The 20,299-nt window shown below is 54.7% G+C and overlaps 4 protein-coding genes across 4 annotated transcripts; 3 read left to right on the top strand and 1 right to left on the bottom strand.

The window, feature by feature from the left end:
* Positions 1 to 224: 224 nt before the first annotated feature.
* Positions 225 to 2,013, top strand: EsH8_VI_000036 (chaperonin-containing T-complex subunit CCT2; the record flags this gene model as incomplete). Its single annotated transcript, XM_083271289.1, has 4 exons — positions 225 to 227; positions 292 to 446; positions 517 to 1,891; positions 1,954 to 2,013. 4 exons carry the CDS (start codon positions 225 to 227, stop codon positions 2,011 to 2,013), a joined length of 1,593 nt encoding a protein of 530 aa, XP_083126463.1.
* Positions 2,014 to 4,358: 2,345 nt separating this feature from the next.
* Positions 4,359 to 6,857, top strand: EsH8_VI_000035 (uncharacterized protein; the record flags this gene model as incomplete). Its single annotated transcript, XM_083271288.1, has 1 exon — positions 4,359 to 6,857. One exon carries the CDS (start codon positions 4,359 to 4,361, stop codon positions 6,855 to 6,857), a length of 2,499 nt encoding a protein of 832 aa, XP_083126462.1.
* A 6,324-nt stretch (positions 6,858 to 13,181) lies between these two features.
* EsH8_VI_000034 (fatty acid desaturase-domain-containing protein) lies at positions 13,182 to 14,684 on the top strand (the record flags this gene model as incomplete). The annotated part of the gene is made up of 2 exons (XM_083271287.1): positions 13,182 to 14,217; positions 14,275 to 14,684. The coding sequence occupies 2 exons, from the start codon at positions 13,182 to 13,184 to the stop codon at positions 14,682 to 14,684; spliced, it is 1,446 nt and encodes a 481-aa protein (XP_083126461.1).
* Positions 14,685 to 18,176: 3,492 nt separating this feature from the next.
* EsH8_VI_000033 (uncharacterized protein) lies at positions 18,177 to 18,791 on the bottom strand (the record flags this gene model as incomplete). The annotated part of the gene is made up of 1 exon (XM_083271286.1): positions 18,177 to 18,791. The coding sequence occupies one exon, from the start codon at positions 18,789 to 18,791 to the stop codon at positions 18,177 to 18,179; it is 615 nt and encodes a 204-aa protein (XP_083126460.1).
* Between the last annotated feature and the right edge of the window lie 1,508 nt (positions 18,792 to 20,299).

Genomic DNA, 20,299 nt, shown 5'->3' with positions numbered 1-20,299 from the left:
GGAGGATGGACGTCTCTGGAAGCAACACAGCGCCTGGGAAGCTCCTGCCCAGACACACCCCACTTCGTTCACCAGGCTGAACCCCCCCAAATTTTCGAGGACGATTTTCTCGGTGAAGCTCCCAAGGCTGAGGAATCCGCACAACCCAGACGTCTTTGCTTCCCCCACCTACTCAGTCACCCTCTCGATCACGATACAGAGTGCCTGAATAACACACATTCACCATGGTTCGTTTCGAGTACACCTCCTCGTTTGCCTGGCTCCTGTCACTGACCAGACGTACCCCTCCAGTCGTCCTTCAGCCCGACACAAATCTTTGAGGACGGAACCACGGAGGAGAAGGGTGAGAATGCCCGTCTCTCCGCCTTCGTCGGCGCCATCGCCGTCGGCGACCTCGTCAAGAGCACCCTCGGACCTAAGGGTATGGACAAGATTCTGCAGTCTGCGTACGTTGGACCCCGCCTGCCAGCTTCCCCATCCCACCTCGATCCACTGCCATGGCTGACAAACATCCAGGTCGACCGGCGAGATTATGGTCACGAACGACGGTGCCACCATTCTGAAGTCTATTGCCCTCGACAACGCGGCGGCTAAGGTGCTGGTAAATATCTCCAAGGTCCAAGATGACGAGGTCGGTGACGGCACCACATCTGTTGCAGTCCTTGCTGCGGAGCTTCTCCGCGAGGCCGAGAAGCTTGTGGACAAGAAGATTCACCCCCAAACCATCATCGAGGGTTACCGGATAGCGAGCCAGGCCGCTCTCAAGGCCTTGAAGGAGTCCGCCGTCGACCGTAGCAACAACCCCGAGGCTTTCAGAAAAGACTTGCAGGCCATCGCCCGCACGACCCTCAGCTCCAAGGTTCTGGCCCAGGACCGAGACCACTTCTCCAAGCTCGCTTGCGATGCCGTGCTGCGACTCAAGAACTCATCCGACTTGAGCCATATCCAAATCATCAAGAAGGCCGGTGGCAAGCTCAGCGATTCGTACCTGGACGAGGGTTTCATCCTGGACAAGAAGATCGGTGTCAACCAACCCAAGCGTCTCGAGAAGGCCAAGATCTTGGTGGCCAACACATCGATGGACACGGATAAGATCAAGATCTTTGGCGCCCGCGTCAAGGTGGGATCGACCAGCAAGCTGGCTGACCTCGAGAAGGCAGAGAAGGAGAAGATGAAGGCCAAGGTGGACAAGATCAAGGCCCACGGCATCAACTGCTTCATCAACAGGCAACTTATCTACAACTGGCCTGAGCAGCTCTTCACGGACGCGGGCATCATGTCCATCGAGCACGCTGACTTTGATGGCATTGAAAGATTGGCGCTGGTCACAGGTGGTGAGATTGCCTCTACCTTCGACCACCCCGATCAGGTCAAGTTGGGACAGTGTGACTTGATTGAGGAGGTCATCATTGGTGAGGATACTCTGATCAAGTTCTCTGGCGTTGCGGCCGGTGAGGCCTGCACGATTGTGCTGCGCGGCGCCACAGACCAACTCCTGGACGAGGCCGAGCGAAGTCTGCATGACGCCCTTGCCGTTCTCTCACAGACGGTGATCGAGCCATGGACGACTCTGGGCGGTGGATGCGCTGAGATGGTCATGGCCAAGGCCGTCGAGGGTGCTGCCACTCGCGTTGAGGGCAAGAAGCAGATGGCCGTCAGCAGCTTTGCGGTGGCTCTGCGCCAGCTGCCTACAATCCTGGCCGACAACGCCGGTCTCGACTCTGGCGAGCTTGTTGCCCGCCTGAGAAAGGCCATTTACGATGGAATGACTAATTACGGTTTGGACCTTCTTTCGCCCGGTGGTGGCATTGCCGACATGCGGGACGTGGGTGTGGTTGAGAGCTACAAGCTGAAGAGAGCGGTTGTCTCGTCTGCCAGCGAGGCAGCAGAGGTATGTTGAAGCACCCTAGTATTTGGTATTGGTTATTGTGCGGATTACTGACCTGGGAGTAGCTTCTTCTTCGTGTGGACGACATCATTCGCGCAGCGCCCAGAAGACGGGAGCGGGCTTGATTGTGACACGACAATGACGGCAGCACAGGAGGAGTTCCCGGTAGGATTGGGAGGTCAAGAAGAAAAAAGTCATATTCGCATGTTGACGACTGAGTGAAAGACAAAAGTCAATACCATAGACAAGGGGATCGATCTTGGGCTGGATGAATCAATGGCAGTGTCATGAATGAGTTTTGTTCGCATCGCTCCGCACTTTTCGACAGGCTCGGTCGTCGTCTTAAAGGACGGCTCGCCGGCGGCTGATTGCCTTGACATGTTAAACATATGAACCTAGCCGCTCAGCTAAGGGATGCCCACCAAAATGGCAAACCTCAAGCTGTCAGCTGAGGCAGAATGAGGCTATCCGCCCTACCGGGTCGCATGGTGCATGGAAGAAGCGGCTAGGAAAGCTGGGTGGCACAAGCTTTGGTCTGGTTAATTAACAACCGCCAAGAAAGTTCCCCGGCGCATGATCGACGTGGAATGCCGCCGCCAGCTGGGTTTCTCCGCACGGTAGTACAGTGAAGTATATGAAAATTAGACGGCGCCATCTGTGCAACAATTTCAGACGCTGCCATCAACCCCCGTTCATCTCAACATTGTCAATTCTTCACCCCTCACCTCTTCTTCGTCCTTCGTCATTCGCAATTCCTAGAGCTCTGCCTGTCCGAAACAAGTTAGATCCACAGGCCCGCAGATCGGTATGTCGAGGGATAGAACCGGGGCGCAAGCATTGTCCATGAATCGCATTGTTATGGCGCTTCTCCACACAAGCACAGCCGCTCCTCTCAGACACATAGGCACACGTACTCCGTACGTACACACGCCGCGGAGTAGCAGCACGCTCGGGGCGTCGTCTGGTACGGTGCTCTTCTGCCTTGGAAAACGCACTTATATAGGGGGGCCACTGGGGGCAACCCCGGGCCCACGGCCCACGACGCATGTCACACCGTTGGAAAAGTGCCCATGACGCCAACTCTTTTCTTGGAATAGAAACAACTCATTGAATCAAGGGTAGCAGCAAAACCAGTTACCAGCCATGTTCCTGGCATAACGACAATATGGAAGGAATTGTCAGTTGAAGATAAACAGATCCACGCATGGCACTTGTGGGCCGGTTGTACGGCACAATGATGGTCCAATGCCACACGACACCTCTGCATCATTGGTCATCCCCCTAGTCACAGGTAGAGCAAGCATAATGGGTTCCGACCTGGAAGCTGGTTGCTCGTATATCCGTACTACCGGAGCCAAATACGAGGGACAGGCAGCACGATGGGCATCGGGGGGCACGCTAGCCAAGTGCCAGGAACCGCTACACTCGAGCCGGCGCCGTTCTTTCACGTCTTTTCCCCCCTCTCCCCTTCTTTTCGACTTGGTCTGGTTTGGCTTTGTTTGGTCTGCTCTCGCCGCCCCAAATCTCCTTTTCTTGCGTTCCCTCTCCAGTCGTCCTACACTGTTCTGCTCTACGAGAGGAAGTGTAGCGGGGAAATGGTCACGAAGACCAGAATGCGATAATACTGCGACGTTTCTACGCTCGACCTCCTGCAGCTTTTGATTCGCTCAGTTGCTCGCCGTCCCTCCGTGTGCCAAGCCGGCCCTGTGCAGCACAATTGTGAAGGCCGATGGCGGCCCCGCTTAAGAGACACGGCATGTTGGCGGCATGGTAAGTGAACACCCTCATTCCTTGGTCTCAATCAGCATTGAAAACTGTCGTTCATTTCCAACGGCCTTAAATTCCTTACGGCTTGATCAGCCAATTATGATTGCCCTCGAGGTTTCTCTTCAGACTTGAGACTCTGCCATCCTGAACACCATGCGCAAAACAAAATAGGTGCGGTATAGTGACAATCTTACTGACCGTCAACTCGCCTACAGCATTCTACTACTTGCTTGCACCGCCTTGATATCCTCACGGTATAACAGCAGCGCTGCCTTTGGTAAGAGACTATACGATTCCCCTATTGCCACTCAATTTTGTTCCCGGTGCGACTTACTGACAACGACCGTCCCCGGACAGAGAGACCAATACACTTCTCCATCTTAACACTTCTCGAATCCGGCCTGCTCATCGCGGTATGGTGCAAGTGGCGATCATGTCGGGAAAACTCGAGCAACGACGGATACCAGCTTGCGACTTACTCGAATTCGAAACGTGACTGGCAAAGACGCCTCCAGGCAGGGATTGATGCAGTGCGAAGTCGCCGGTTTCTGTTGTCGCCTTCCTTCCTCCTCGGATGGGCCATCGTCCTACGCTCACTGCTGTTTTGGCGTACGATTCGTACGATCCATTGTTCTTGGGAAAGTTTCGAGGTGTGTTCATGCATCATTATCATCGGCCACTTGCCGAGGTTTCGTGAACTGACATGTGCACACAACAGACGTTCCTGCCAGCTCTAATCGCGGTGTACACGGCTGCTTCTCCCACTGCAATCCAGCTGCAACAGACCATCGGCGATCAGAATCGAACACGACGCTGCTCCAGTGCAGCTTACATGCGCTATATCACCCTAGCCGTCCTCTGGGCTTGCGCGGCGAGAGCTACCCTCGCCCTGTCGGCCGAATCTGCCGGCGCAATCTGCCCACCAGACTTCCTCCGCTGGGAAAGGCAGCTCCCGCTCGCGCAGGTCTTGACCGTCGTCCTGGATGCTCTATTGCTGGCCTGCCTCGCGAGGTGGCGGCAGGATGCGGTCGACGATGCGCCGCAAGCCTGGGCCTTTGCATCGCGTCTTTTCCTGAGCTCGGCGGGCGTGCTGGCCCTCCTCGCGTGTTTCTCGTTCTACAACCTCCGGAACATCAGATGGGCTTTCGGCCTGCATTACGTTGATGTCAGGGACCTCTTGGCGGACAGTACCGTGGCTTCAATCGCCATCATTTCAGGCTTTTATGTCTTGGCTGATATCCATCCTAGTACGTTGGCGATGATTGTCACGGCTTCGGGGGTATACGCCCATCAACTTGTTCGTATGCTGCAGACAGCGGCCCCTGTCGACGACTCCCTAGTTTATATGGTGGCTGGAGGTCTTACCATCGCTGGGGTCGGTTTACTTTTGCGGTATGAAGGGGACATCGCCGGTTCGTCTGGCCCATCGGCAGGGGATCCGCGCCTTATGAGATTCCTCACCGGGGGGTACATCGTCCTAGTCGGCTTCTTGTGCGGCACCTACCTGGTCTTCTACCCAGACTTCAACTCCTCCGACGCCCTCTCCTTACCGGACTTGTTGTCAGTCGCCAACACAGCATCCGACACCTGGATAGCACGGGCAAACCAGAGCACGACTCTCGCCGATGCGGTCGCCGAGTACCGTCGCCGTTACGGCCTTGCGCCGCCTCCAAACTTTGACAAGTGGTACGAGTACGCCGTGGCCAACGGGTCACCCATCATCGACGACTTTACACAGATCAACGATGACTTGCTGCCATTCTGGGGCATCGCGCCGGGCGTGCTGCGGGAGCGGACGAGCCATGTGACGGAGTTGCCGTGGCTGGGCATGGGCGGTATTCGGGTTCGCGGCGGCAAGGTCGACGTGGCTCCCGGCACACCTGGGTCGCACATGTGGATGATGCGCTCGATGCAGAATATGGTCGAGGAGTTTGCAGAGCACTTGCCCGACATGGACTTTGCCATTAACCTGAATGACGAGTCCCGTGTGGCCATTCCGTTTGAGGAGATGCAGAAGCTGCAAAGTATTGGGCTGGGCTCAAGGACGAGGTCATTGCACAACAAGGACTTGAAGTCATTTGACAAGTCAGATCCCAAGGTCTGGAGCGACGAGGACAATGTCCAAGGGCCGAAGGTGCGGTCGCCGTACTTCGCCGACCGCATCCGAGACCAGATTTACTACGACTACATCGCTCCGGCCTGTCCTCCCGACTCCGCCGCCCGGAACACGCGGTGGTGGTCCCGCAAGGAATCGTGCCGCGACTGTATCCGCCCACACGCGGTCCGCGTCTTCGAGGGTTTCGATAGCCCTGTCGTGTCCAACTGGACGATGGCGACGGACCTATGCCACCAGCCGGACTTGGCGTACCTCCACGGCTTCTTGCTATCCCCTGCGGCGGCCGTCTTCACCAAGACCCCGTTCCCAGTGTTTAGCCAGAGCAAGACATCGGGATTTGCGGATATCATTGTGCCGTCGCCGTGGAATTACGAGGACAAGGCGCAGTATACCGAGGATGAGGGCGTGGAGTGGGAGAGGAAGCGGAACACCATGTTCTGGCGGGGGAGTGCCTCAGACGGGTATGCCGCGCGAGGAGCGTGGCAGAGTTTTCTGAGAGCGAGATTCGTACAAGCTGCAAATTCGATACGGAGGATACCCAAGGCCCAACACGACGGGCAGCAGGAGGTTGGCCGGTCAGACGACATGCCGGACTTTGACGTGGGCTTCGTGGGTGGGTGGTCCAAATGCCACGAAGACGACTGCCAAAGCGAGAGGGACACCTTCTGGGGCATCGGGCAAGAGGAGCCCAGCAAGGGCAAAGTTGCGTTCAGTGATCACTGGAAGTACGCGCACCTGATGGACTTGGATGGCGCCGGGTTCAGCGGGCGCTTCATCCCGTTTCTACGCAGCAGGAGCCTCGTGTATAGAAGCGGCCTGTTCCGGACGTGGTTCGGCGAGAGGGTGCACGCGTGGCGGCACTACGTCCCCGTCGACGTGAGATTGCACGAGCTCTGGGATCTGTTACGGTATTTCGGGGCAGACACGGAGGGGAAGAGGAGGGCGGCGGCGATTGCGGAGGAAGGGAGAGAATGGGCGGCGAAGGCGCTCAGAAGGGAAGACATGAGGATTTACATGTTCCGATTGTTATTGGAATGGGGACGGCTTGTGGACGACGGGAGGGAGGAGCTTGGGTTTGCGGTCTGATATACCCCTTTTGTCTCCTTTGGGTTTTATTATTTTTTCACGCATCTGGATCGTTTGGTGTTGTAAAGGTTAATGTCTTGGGTTTTGTTATTGCTTTGGACTCGGCGTTGATGAGAAATTCCGCATAGATTAGAAGTGGCAAACGATTGTACGTATATATGACAACATCAATACAAGATCAAAACAACCTGGCCTGTAATGATGTATTCCGACGGTATGTCATATCCGACGGTATGTCATACTGTTCCAAGGTGTGAGCTAGTAGAAGATTTGGGCATCTCTCGCATCAAAAGACAAAGATTTTGCTCCAACCAACCAAGCATATGTGATTACGGAATTACATTTGTATAGAACGACTCGACATAAGGTCACGGATCTTTTCTGGATTGTTTGTTGCGGAAACCATGCGAAGATGGAGAGTGGGTAATGCTTCAGTTGAACCAAGATAGAAGACGAAGGGGGCGAGTCGTTGGATTGAGCAGATCCCCGCCGTGCTGATTGCTGCGACGACGGTCAGCAGCGCGGCATCGTCCTCAGAGTGGCATGCCGGCCTTACCTCCTGCTTCCTTTTTCCTGTTTGGTGGTGGTAAACAGGTCTCCCGTCCCCGCTTACTAGCTACCGCCTCCTTGCTTCCTGGAATGCACGTCATTCAATACTGATTCATAGATGAACCCCGCGCAGTTGATACGGCCGCTGCGGTCAAATCAGGACGTAGGTAAATGCCTGCCAGAACAGTTTAGAAAGGACATTGAGAGACGCGGGGTTGTGTTGTTGGGTGTCTCGGTCCCTGGCGAATAAGGGGCAAAGGTCGTCGTCAGTAGGTCAAGCCAGGTACGCGTGGGATGTCGACACCCATGGCGGGGTAGTGATTCACCATTACTCCCGCGTCCTTGCTAGATAAAGAGCTGAAAATGGAATGGAGATCTGCATAATAGTTCCCCGGGAGGCGAAGTTTCGTCACACCTCCTACGGGAATTGACAAGTAATGCAGGCCTGAGTGAGGTTGGGAAAAGGAGAAGTATCCGCCACCTCTTCTGTCTGCGACACAGAGTTTGATGTCTAGCGGTATTGGAAGTTGATGAGTACAGTCATGTATGCTAGTAAAACATAAACCCAGCAGCCAGACGGTTGGGGGTGTCATACCGGATACCGTAAAAATGGTGAGTGTGGACGCCGTGGAGCCTTCAAGCATAAAATGGTCACGCAGAACGAGGGCTGACAGCTGACCACCGGAACTATCGCATCGTGATCGGGTTGAGAGGCAATCACAGTTAGAATCGACGCAACCTCAGACATTCCCTGATGAGCAATGCCATTTTCGCTATCCGCGGTTGGCTGCCAGCGAACCTCAAAGCCGCCATACAGCTGGCGGGTTTATTTTCTCGGCGGTAAGGGGGCGTGTTGGAGTTGGGTCAAGGCCAACAGTCGTAGCAGTGGCATTCACATGGAGACCTAGCATACTACAAAGTATGCATGGTCCTGCCCGTGTTTGTGCTCTCAGGGGTGAAGGATTGGGCGTGGATGAGGTTCCCGTACTCCTGTTTGGGTTCACAACAGCCGCCTCCGTTCTGGTGACATATAAGAACCGTCATCATCATCAACTCCTTGTGACCGAGAGAAAATGCTGAGGATGGGACAGCGCCAAACAAGCATTATCTTCTGAACATCGTACAAGTCGCCTGAGATATTGAGGCGTATAAAGTCAAACTGTAGCTAGCTGCCCGTGATTGGTACTGTACGAGCACTTCCGCGAGAAGATGCTGAGCAAGTCGAGGTACTTCGTATACCAAATTGGTGACTTGATCAGGGCACGTAGCTAGGGCAAGCGGTCGAACCAGCAGATCCAAGACAACGCGGGGCAAAGGGGGTTACGCAAGGTTTAGAGAGACTGATGATTTGCGAGCAAACCCCTCTCCCGTTGGGTGCGTCGGCTCGCAGGAGACTTTCGCTGAGACATGGGGGCTTTAACAAAGAGCCAATGCCGTCATTCCCTGCTTTCTTGAAAACCAACGAAATGTGAGTGTTAGCAAGGGCAGAAAGCGATGTTGTGACACTGAGGTATCCTGTCATGGCCGCCTCATGTCCCCCGTCGATGAGTTTAAATCACATGTGAGAGACAACCTTGGGTCGCAAAGGGAACCAGCCTCGGGTATAGTAGGAATAAGCAGCGGGCCACATGGTCTTATGGTGATGTGGAGCTGATTTGCGCGATTGCCCTGATGAGCAGGACACACAGCTCCTCGTGCGAACAGGTTGGTTGTCGTTGGCTGCAATATCCGAAATCCCACAAACGTATCGTCACCCCCCAGCCGCCCCTGAGGCATCCTCCATTACGAACACCTGCCCAAGCCGAGACGAAGGAATCAAAAGTCGAGCAATTTCCATGTGATTGTTGTAAATTGGGTGCTATTGGCAGGCGTTCATCGGCTGGCAATCAGCTTCCCCTGCCCCTTGTTCTTTGAATCGAGTGCGTCGGGATTGGCTCTCGAGAGTCTCCATGGCCTCGTTGTCTGGGCTCCATCGTACGAAAGCCCCACGACAGGAGAACTGCTAAAAAGTCAATGGAGTTTTGTTTTTTGAGTGAGAGGCGGGTTGTTGTAGCTAAGGGTGATGAAGAATGGCCCGTCCTGAGCTTCCCGAGGTACGTATCCCTGAAAAGCATAGTAAATGGGGGCACAGACCAAGTATTCGTCCATCTAAGTGGGGAGGCGGGCAGTACGTACTGATGAAGCTCGCGTCCTGACAAGGCCAGCCCTGTCCAGCAACCATCCCAACAAAAAACCAACCCCAACAGAAAATTTCGAGAGCTGCAAAAATAGGGTAAAAAAGGAGAGTGAAAGATCATCACACTGCAGAAGCGAGGTAGGCAAATATGGACCCTGGAATGCCACATTGCTTCCAGAAAACGGCCGTCCCACCTTGTTTCAGGGTCTCGGCGGCCACGCTGCACTCAATCGACTCGGTCCAAGGCCGTTTCACCCGGTGTCTTGCGGTTTCGCCCGACTCGAACATTACCGTACCTTGGGATGCCGCTTTTGGATATGGAAATGAATGCAAAGCGATTCAGGAGTCGCCAGCGGGGAGGTGCATTTCTGAACATTTGATGTTGTCGTCGACTGTGGGCGTCAATTCAAGATTCGTCCCTTCCCCGGCTGGGGTGCCATGATTGGCTAGCCGCGTCAGCTGTATGCTCTGTTCCCGATTGGCTGGGCTGTTGGCTGGGGCTGGCTCAGGATGCTACTGTCCAATCGAAGGGGCCCAGTCTGTCGTGTCTGTCCTCATTCCGCTGCTTCGTTCGTGGGGTCCTTCATCCCCCTGTTTCCCCTCCTGCAAGCGTGGGGAACTCGGGTACGTACCCCCGTTCCCAGAAGCCGTAATCGATCTGCTCCCCAATGACTCCTGAGTCCTGCCAACGCGATGGAATCCAACGCCTTGCCCTGGTCGATTCCGGCACGCATGGTATTCTCCGCCGGGTACATATATCGAGCCTCACCCCAGGGACATACCATAATGAGGTGAAATCTCCTGATCGCGAAATGGTCGGAGAAAATCGGTGGAACAACAGAGTCTGGAGCAACCCGAGCCTCTGTTGGTACTAGCCGACAAGAGAGGGAGCTACTGATATTGATTTCGATCTGACTCGCATTCGACCACGCCGCACCGCCGTCTGCGCCTAGAGGATTTCCGATCTGGATCTCACCCCGAACAGGCGCCATATTCACATGCTCAGACGAACGATAGCACCTTCTGGGAATGGGATTCGACAGACATCTGGGGAGGGGCGGGTGACTACTACGGTAGATGTGGCTGTTCCACCAACAAAAAGGCCAATCAAGGGCCAGGGTTCCGTATACTTTGGCTATAAGACGGGAGGTCGGCGAACGTAGGCTTAGCCTGACATACACCACGGGAGCGGCGACACGTCTAGTGCAGCCGAGGGCGGCACATCAGCTTCGACTTACACGACAGCGACATGGGTCTTGGAGGATTCGTGCTGCAGGATAGGCAATGTCTTGTGCAAAACATGCCCTAATCGGGGTTGTGGCAGAGACCAATACAGGATCGACAGTCCTCTCGTGCGAAGCTCTCCTCTGCATCCAACGCCCAGTTCCAACCTTCAAAAGTTGGTCTGCCAAGGGACCCGGAACGGTCTTGGTGATCGACTAAGCAGATGGTGCCACTGACGGAGCAGAGCTGCTCGTGCCGTTGGATGCAGAAATTCACACAAGACAAAATCGAAAGGCGGTGAGTTTGGCGACATGTCTAGCCTTGTTCTTTCCAGTGCGCCGGTGGGCCGGAGGCATCCAGTTAGAGCGTTCCCAATGCTGTACCGATCCCAAGTACCTTGACTCGGGGTTTTGGTGATGCGGTCACGGCGGTCAAGGCAAGCAGAGCCGAGAGCGACTTGGGCAGTTCAGCGCATGAGAGTGCAGGGTGCGGATGCAGATGCAGCTAGCTGGCTGGCTGGGAAAGTGCCAGGGAAGGTGGGGCGGGAAGGAGGAGTGGGAGAGAGGATGGAGGAGAGAGGCTCCCGGCCAGGGGGTGCCCCTTCCCGCCAGACACCACCCTCAATTCCACTCTCCTTTCTAGGTTCGGCGTTTTCGATGCCTGTGCCTGCTATGAGTTACAGTCAGCGGTTTGCCTCCCGACAGCCAACAGGGGAATGGTTTACTGCACAGTACACAGTAAAACTTGACCACAGCGGAGAATCCGTAATGATCCAGATTTTGTTTAAGTCTCCGGGGTGGCGGGATAGGGGGATTTGGAGCAGAAGAGCACATCCGTCCCCATCCAGCCACTACACCAAGTGTCACAGGCTGAGCAGGAACGCAGTCGTCTTGCCTTGTGTCTATGCAGCAATGCCGCAGGGCATGCAGCCAGCACAGCTGCACCTGCTTCCCCTCAAGTTTTCCAGTGCGGCTACGTTGGATTGAGGCAGCAGGGACGAACTTAAAACGGGGTGGAAGTGGAAGGAACACATGTCCATGTACCTCGACTTCTCAACCACCTCTCCCTCCTCGCCTCCAACTAAGGAAGCTAGCAGCAGGTACGTACCGTAGAAGACCCTTTGGGCCGCCGACTTCGTCCCAAAAAATTCTTGCGAGCCGGTCCGGTTTTTTTTTTTTTTTTTTTCTCTCCCTACTTCTTCTCTTCTCCTAAAGTAAAAAATAAAAATATCAAGTATCGACTTCCAGGACCCCGTCCATTTTCGGCGTCTCCTTGAGCAGGTGGTCCTCTAGCAAGTGAAGCAGGTAGATACGGGATTTGGCTTGTGAACATGGAGGGGCAACCAGCCTGCTGCGACTCAAGCCAGCACAAGCATACCACATGTCACTAATACATGGAGAGCAACAGCATCGGCCGGGATAATGACTGTGCTTTTGTTTTAGTCAATGGATAATGGGATTTGCTACCAAAGCCCGTGTCGGTCTCCGTATGGAAATTCTCCATTATCCCAACTTGTTGCGGATCTGAATACCTGTTGCGTCCACCCAACTCCCGGTCTTAGTCTTCCCATCCGTCCGGCCTCGAGGAACACCTCACCACTTTGGAGGGGGGGGGAAGGTACATTCCCATTTTCTTTACTTACAATGGCTGGATACTGCATTCTTGTACCTCGTTTTGTCGCCTCCTCCTTGGTGGATAACTTAATAAATAACAGGCTCAGCAAAATCCAGCAGCACCTCCAGGAAATGTTGCCCACACACCCCCCCCCCCCCCCCCTGCCACGCATTTCATCCCTTCCGTCCCTCCTCCCCTTGCACCGTGCCCTGCAACCCCCCGCGACCACAAGCAACAACTCGTTCTCCAGTACTTGCGTCCCCAACAAAAACGGAGACATGGGAACCGAGGGACAGAACCCGTCGGCCAGCACTACGCACTGAGCACCAGATTTACCACCACATATCCGCGCAGGACCTTAGCTACACGCCACCATCTACCTCGCAAGGATTCTCACACACCACCCGTTGCTGTACCTGACCAGCCCTTGATACCAGCTAGCAAGACCTTGCACGCATAGAGAGACACTTGACAACGGGCCCCGTCCCGGTCCATCGTTTGCTACCCATTTTGTCTTTCGCCTCCGCCACGACCCGATACCGACCATCTTTTTTCCCTTTCGTGCTTCATTTATTAGTCCCCCTCCCTTCCTCATCTTTCCGCCCTTCGTCTGGCTTCCCCCCCGCGACCTAGTCGGTATCCCTCTCTGTTTCCCAAGGGCCATTGGAACTTGTCCGTCGTTCCTCTCAGTGTAGCCATCAACACCGAGGCCAACATACAAGCTGCCCTCTTCCAGAGCAGCACAAGCACACATCAGAGCCATGTCTGCCACTACTTCGTCGACGCCGGCGGCTAAGAACCCGGTCCTTCGCCGCACCGTCACGTCCACCACCGATACCGACGCTTCAGTGCCCTCGACTACCGCGGGTTCGCCCGTCGAATCCCCTCGTGGTTCTGCTTCGTCCACGTCCTTGTCTTCCTTGGCTTCTGACGCTGCCGCTCCCAAGAAGGCCAACTATGCCAAGCTGTACGACACTTACGGCAACGAGTTCACCCCTCCCGACTTCACCATCAAGGACATTCACGACGCCATCCCGAAGCACTGCTTCGAGCGTTCTGCTCTCCGAGGCTTCGCCTACATTGCCCGGGACATTGCCTGCTTGGCCACCGTCTTCGTTCTCTGGCACAACTTTGTCACGCCCGAGTATGTCCCTTCCAAGGCTGCTCGAGTCGCTCTCTGGGCAGTGTACACCGTCCTCCAGGGTCTGTTCGGCACCGGTCTCTGGGTCATCGCCCACGAGTGCGGTCACCAGGCCTTCTCGCCCTCCAAGACGCTGAACCACACTGTCGGTTGGGTCCTCCACTCCGCCCTCCTGGTCCCCTACTTCAGCTGGCAGATCTCCCACAGCAAGCACCACAAGGCTACTGGACACATTGAGCGTGACATGGTCTTCGTTCCCCGCACTCGCGAGCAGCACGCAACCCGTGCCGGCCGCATGGTCCACGAACTTGCTGAGTTGACCGAGGAGACTCCTGCCTTCACCTTCCTGATGCTCGTCTTGCAGCAGCTCGTTGGCTGGCCCAACTACCTCATGACCAACGTCACCGGCCACAACTACCACGAGCGCCAGCGCGAGGGCCGCGGTAAGGGCAAGCAGAATGGCTTTGGTGGTGGTGTCAACCACTTCGATCCCAGCAGTCCCATTTTCGAGGCCAAGGATGCCAAGCTCATCATCCTGTCTGATATCGGCTTGGGCATCACCATCAGCATCCTCACCATCCTCGGCAACAAGTTCGGCTGGTCCAACCTCTTGGTCTGGTACTTCATCCCCTACCTTTGGGTCAACCACTGGCTCGGTAAGTTTCGTCGAATGATTCTCGATATCTCCGGCCCCTGCTAACAGTCATTTGCAGTTGCCATCACCTTCCTCCAGCACACCGACCCTACCCTTCCTCACTACACCGCCGACCAGTGGAACTTCGTTCGCGGTGCCGCCGCCACTATCGACCGTGAGATGGGCTTCATCGGACGTCACCTCCTCCACGGAATCATCGAGACCCATGTCCTTCACCACTACATCAGCACCATCCCCTTCTACAACGCCGATGAAGCCTCCGAGGCCATCAAGCCTGTCATGGGCATCCACTACCGCGCTGATGTCAGGGAAGGCCCCATTGGCTTTATCAAGGCTTTGTACAAGTCCGCCCGCATGTGCCAGTGGGTCGAGCCGAGCGCTGAGGCCCAGGGTGAGGGCAAGGGTGTCTTGTTCTTCCGCAACCACAATGGCCTGGGTACTCCCCCTAGCAAGGACGTGGTTGCTTAATCGAGGACGTAGGGAAAGGAACAAAAATAATGGTCGTGTCGTTCTAAGAGTCGGTCCTAGATGACCATCTTTGCATGTACTGGTGTAGGGCCGAAACGATTACGATCGTGGGGTTCTCCCGGCCCTGGATCTGGCGGGCACGTCTCGTTAATGCGCGATCTTTCGAGGACGCTGTGATAATGTTGAGGCAAGGACTTGAAAGCCCAGTATGACTAGGAACCGGTGTAGAAGCGTTGGTATGAAACCTCGCAAGGCGTTAGCATATTTTACCGGTATCAGATGGATAGACAATCAAGACAGGAAGACAAGACAAATGCATAGCACGCAGCTTCCGAACTTGCCGGCCACTAACACATGTATTAACCATGCGAAGAGCCGTTGTGTGGAATCGTTCATGCCGTAAAGGAACTGACACAGAAACTGTCTTCGAGTAAGTTGACTGCAGGGCCCTGAAGTAAGAGCTAAAGGCGTTGGGGCTGAATTGCGACGTTCAAATGTAGTGGGCTGAGGCACGCGAGTTGAAGAACCGCAGGCTCGGCTGAATACATCCTGATCGTGGAGAGAATGTGGGGGAGCAAGCGAACCCAGCTCGGACCAATGATCGATCATATGATGGTAAAGCATGGGGTAGTACGGGTAGGCCTGTGTACAAAGCGTTAGTGCAGCGGCCCTGGCTCGTGAGTTTTTGCTAACCGAGATGACCTCTGTCCATTCCCGGGTCCCGGGTCCGGGATGGGGTTTGGGCACCGGCCAGGTCTACCGATTTATGTTGGTCCGGGACCGTCACATGGGACTTTTTTTGGGCTCTAGGAACGCTGGTCGTGCCGATGAGGTTCCCATCGATGTTCTCTTGTACAGCGCTTTGCCTTTTGGTTGTCTTTGAGGCCCTAGGGCGATCCGGCGCGGGCCGGAGTTCAGCGTACGATCGTTTGACATGCTATCCTGCTGAGAAAGTGCTTCTTTCTGTCTGGTTAGCGCTCGATCGCAATGTGGTTGGGGTCATTCAAGTGCGGCGATAGAAATACCTGCTGGCGGTGTTGAGAGGTTCAACAGTAACGACGTATGTAGGAGGTCGAATCACACGCTCCGGTGACGACGGTCCCCGAGCAGGAATGACTTGTCAATCATCACGGCGCTTCGATCAAAACCGATACGCCAGGAGTCGTCCAAGCAAGGGCCGGCCTCTGTGGATTCCGAGTGTCGATGCATTCCACCTAGATTAATGAACCTTTCAGCGGAACCAGTCGAAGAAGAGGGGAAAGGGTACCATGCCTAGAGGTCCTGCCACTCGTTGAATCATCCGCTTCGTTCCCTGGCCATGGTTTCAATGTTGTTGCAAGAGATTTTTTTTGTTGGTTCGCCTGAAGGCAAAGCGGACCTTGTTTTCCGACATCGTGTTCCTGTAGGGATCACCATGGGTAGCTATCCTGATAAACATGCCACAGACTCACTTTGGTGGATGATGTATGGAAGCGCACAATATTCAATGCCGCCAGATTTGAAGAGACACAAATTCCCCAGCCGTCACCGTAACGTTCTGGTATATGGTCGTTGCCGTTTTCGGAACGCAGTGAAGAGAAGAGGCAACATTTGGTCCACATGGACGAGCCGGCTGTAGAGGCGAGCTTTTGTTCCGGGGAAGGGACAAACTGACTCGATATCATTAGTCTAACGCATATCCAAGAAAACGGGAACAGTGTGTGTTGGGCATGATGATGTGGTGTTTGCTGGTTAGAACTAATGGGCTGGGTCTTAGTTGACGTGACGGAATAATGCAGATATCCGCCGGGTCCGGTTTGAAGCTTCAATTCTTCACAAGTTACACACTGGGTATCTTCCTTTTTTTTTAGGTGGGCTGAAAACTCAGCAGACCGAACGTCGTTCTGCCTCTCGACGCAGCTGTCCCTGCTGGCGCGTATAGTTCGGACACGGTTGCGTATGATGGTCCGGTGCGAGGATGGTGGTGATGAAAACGAGTTTCGACATTCATCTGATTAGCTTCGGGGAATTTGCCATCGAAAAAGGATTAGAAAACAAAAATGATCTGATGTTCTAGCTTCTGCAGAGCTAATTAGCTTTAAATCAATCCACGTTAAAGTAATCTGCGGCTGATCGATCCTCCTAGACCACCTGCATTATTCTAGGAGCAGAGCCAACTTCCGGGCGCGTATTTTCTCGTTTGAGTGAATGGATGTTGAGTTCGACTTCCATCTGAAATTACGTCGATGGGTGGTGTTCTCGACCGCCGCCCCCAGGTTGTCGTGGACGCGGCAGTTGAAGGCGTATGGGGAAAGGAGGGGTTGGTCGGCCCACACATACCAAATACTGCGACATCCAGGGCCGTTTGCTTGTCTTGGATCTCATCTATGGCGAATGGGAGCCTGAGAAGCTACAGGCCCGGATGGAAACGGAAGTCGGGGCTGCATTGGGACACCATATCGTTCTGTATTGTATGCCCAAACTTGCTTCAGAGAAGGCTCTCCCCTCGGTAAACGCGGCACATTCAGATCAGATGGCAATTACCGAAGCCTCATGATCCCTCCGCTGAACTTTCTGAGTCCCAAAAAGTTTCTTCGTTGGACTAGGCCGGACTGAATTCTGCAAGCGGAGGCTGCTGTCCCTATCCCTCGTGGCAGGATGTGATGAGGCCGTTCGAGGAAAGCGCCCTACCAGCGTGACCCGCAGAAGAGCCCGCGCCTTGGCCTTCGCATGCTTATGTAACTGTGGCGAGGGCACTAGGCAATTGTCACTGGAGTCTAAGCCAAAGGAGATAGCTTGGGGGCCGGCGTACGGGCGGCGTTGGTGGTGGCTGTGGACGGCAGTTTGGATAGTCGAGACCTGTGTCTCGTGCTAACGTCGTTAGCTCATAACCTTGACCAGAAGGGCGGTATTATTTTAGTGAATGAGAACAGATGACGAGGACCCTTGAGATTTGTTAGTTGCTCAATTCCAGAAGCATCCTGCAGATACGCCTCGGGAACCTTAACTGGCACATTAATAATCACTAGCCCAAGAAGTGGGATATCATTTGGTGCTGGTTCGATGCTATAAGCTGGCCACGTGAAGAACGACGCCTGGACTGAAGAAGGGTGTGTAAAATGCTATGTAACTCAATTTCAACAGAAATGTTCACTGACAAGTCTAAGGAGGACCGGACTGACAAGAATGGTCTAGGAGATGAACGAACTAAATAGGCTAACAAGCGTGACAGGGCGCCTCCGTCACATCCTCGCTACTTGAAGACCGCTCCAGACCAAAGTGATTCGATTTTCGTCGCGCCGCAGCTAGTTGCCAACTCCCATGCCCAGGCCACGTTGTCGAAGCACGTTTTGGAGGCGATTCACGCGTGCCAGGCCGTCTGTGCATGTGGATGCCATGCCGTGAGGCATTTGAGGATGGCTAGTAGAAACGGGGCACAGAATGGGCAACGAACCTTTGGCCGGGCAACGAGATAATGCGATCCAACTTGACTCAATCAAGCCCCTTCCTTTTCTATGCAATGACAAAATCAATGGTCTCGCTCTCGAACTCGCCGGTCAAAACTCCATCACCAAACTGCAGCTTCTCGATGGTCTCCTTGGTGAGCTTGTCTGCCGTCGTGGGCCATACGGTCTGCCACTTTCCCTTGACCGCCACGCGGCCCCCCTTGCCGAGCTGGTCAAGCGGCACGATGGGCTCCTTCAGGACCAGCTCCTGCTCCTTACGCTCGCCTGCCTGGAGAGTGACAATGTCTTGCTGTGGCGGCGGCATGACCCGGCGCAACTGGATGGTGGGGAATTCGAGCGGCTCATCCTTGCCCTCGGGCGTGATGGAGAGAAGTCCGACTTGGATAGCAAGCGGGTCAAGAGGGGTGTTCCATCGGAGGATGGTGAGCGGGGCGTCGTGGTTGTTCGTCACTGATAGCGCCAGCGTGGGAGGTGAGCTTGATGTTTGACGGATGCGGACGGAGAGGTGGGAGAGGGCGTCGGCATGCTCGCCGGCGTGATTGTTTTCTTCGGCCATGGTGTCTCGAGAGGAGCTGTTATGATTCCAGGATGCGACGACGAGGACTATGACTACAATGAAGATGACGGATCGGAAGAATGAGCGGCCTTGGAAGTTGCTCATTAATCCTAAAATTGATGGAGTTGCGGACGTCAAAGTGAGATGAGAGCTGTAGGATGTAGTCTGCGGTGGTTACGTGGTCGGGAAACGAGACGGCACTGAGAGAGGTGGGCAGCAGGCGTGCGCTGAACGGAGCGGCTTCCCAAGGCGGCAAGTGGGATGGATTGCAGATGCCATGTGACGTCAGTTGAACGAAAACGGTGCTCGCGCGCTTTGGAGGTATCTGTTTGCCGGCGCTTTTTGAAATTATATCAACGTGGTAGAGGCGAAAATCCCACGAGAGGCCACGCACTAATTTCAAATTAGTAGGAGAAGCCATGGGTTGTGGAATGTTCAGAGGCGCGAGCCACGCGAGGCTAGATTTTTCCCTCGTGTCCCAAGTCCTTGGGATTCAAGACCATGGCCCATGCTTCGGGCGTGGCTTCTTGGTGAACCTGTGAATAGCGTGTGCAACAACAGTCTGGTCCGATGCACCGACCAGTTCCACGTTGCCACCTAAGATGGATCATGTTCTATCCCGAAAGCAGGGCGGGACAGGTCGAAACTCCTCCTAGGGCGGTGGCCTCACCACCAGCTAACCCGTTTACGATCAAAAAAATGTGACAGCTTGGCCGAACGGCGGAAGATCCCGCATTTTGCATGGAAGAAAAGAGGTGCCATGCTGTCTCCCTTCCCCCTCCCTAGAATTAAGCTGAAGATTGGCCGCATGTACGGCACACTTGAGTCGGCGCTAGATTGTCACACGCAACACAACGGCGATCTGTTGTGCATGAAGAACACGTCGGTTCATGGACCAAAAAGGAAGGTCGGTTAGCAACTGTGTCTGTAAGGTGGGTGGAGGTCCGGAGTTCGGGGCCGAGCCCCACACCGCCCGGTAGTTGCCCGTGCGTTTACCGGTTGCGCCGAGACCGTTCCGTGATGCATTCAAACCTGAGAACGTAGGCTAGGTTTTAGCGCTTATCCATGTCCTTGGGTCGTAAACTGTTTCCCAGCAGTATGGAGCCGAGAAAACAAGAAACCAATCACAGTAATCACCGCCCCCTGATACAGCACTACACGAACGTCCCCCGGCATTATCCAGGCCAGCCAGGCGATGTCTCGCACCTACTTTGGGCGAACTATCGTTGCGCCTGTTTCACACGGCATTGTTTCTGGGAGGCTTATAACAACGCTGTGTGCCCTTGGATTAAAGAAACAGGCCCCGCAATTGTTCGACAGCTCTTTATTTCTCCAACCCGGCAAGTCCGTTTGCGTTCGTGTGGCTTCGCTAGATGCACCAGGGCCCAAGGTGTCATAATCTGGGTCCACTAGCGGGAGCCGATTCGATCTTACCCTCAGTTAGGAGGCGTACGTATCTGTTGTTGTTTGTGGCTTCAACGAGCACTTTGTGTGTACTCTTGGCATTATGGCTGCCTCACCATACTACCGGTACCTGGCGCCGATTCGTGTTCACTACCAATTAGGCGAACGTCTCTGTTGTTGTTTGTGGCTTCAATGAGCACTTTGTGTAC

Source organism: Colletotrichum jinshuiense, chromosome 6 (genome assembly GCF_051148585.1).
Source record: "Colletotrichum jinshuiense chromosome 6, complete sequence".
In the NCBI taxonomy this organism is placed as follows: Eukaryota; Fungi; Ascomycota; class Sordariomycetes; order Glomerellales; family Glomerellaceae; genus Colletotrichum; species Colletotrichum jinshuiense.
The sequence above is the reverse complement of the archived record's forward strand: the minus strand, read 5'-3'. Positions and strand labels throughout refer to the sequence as shown.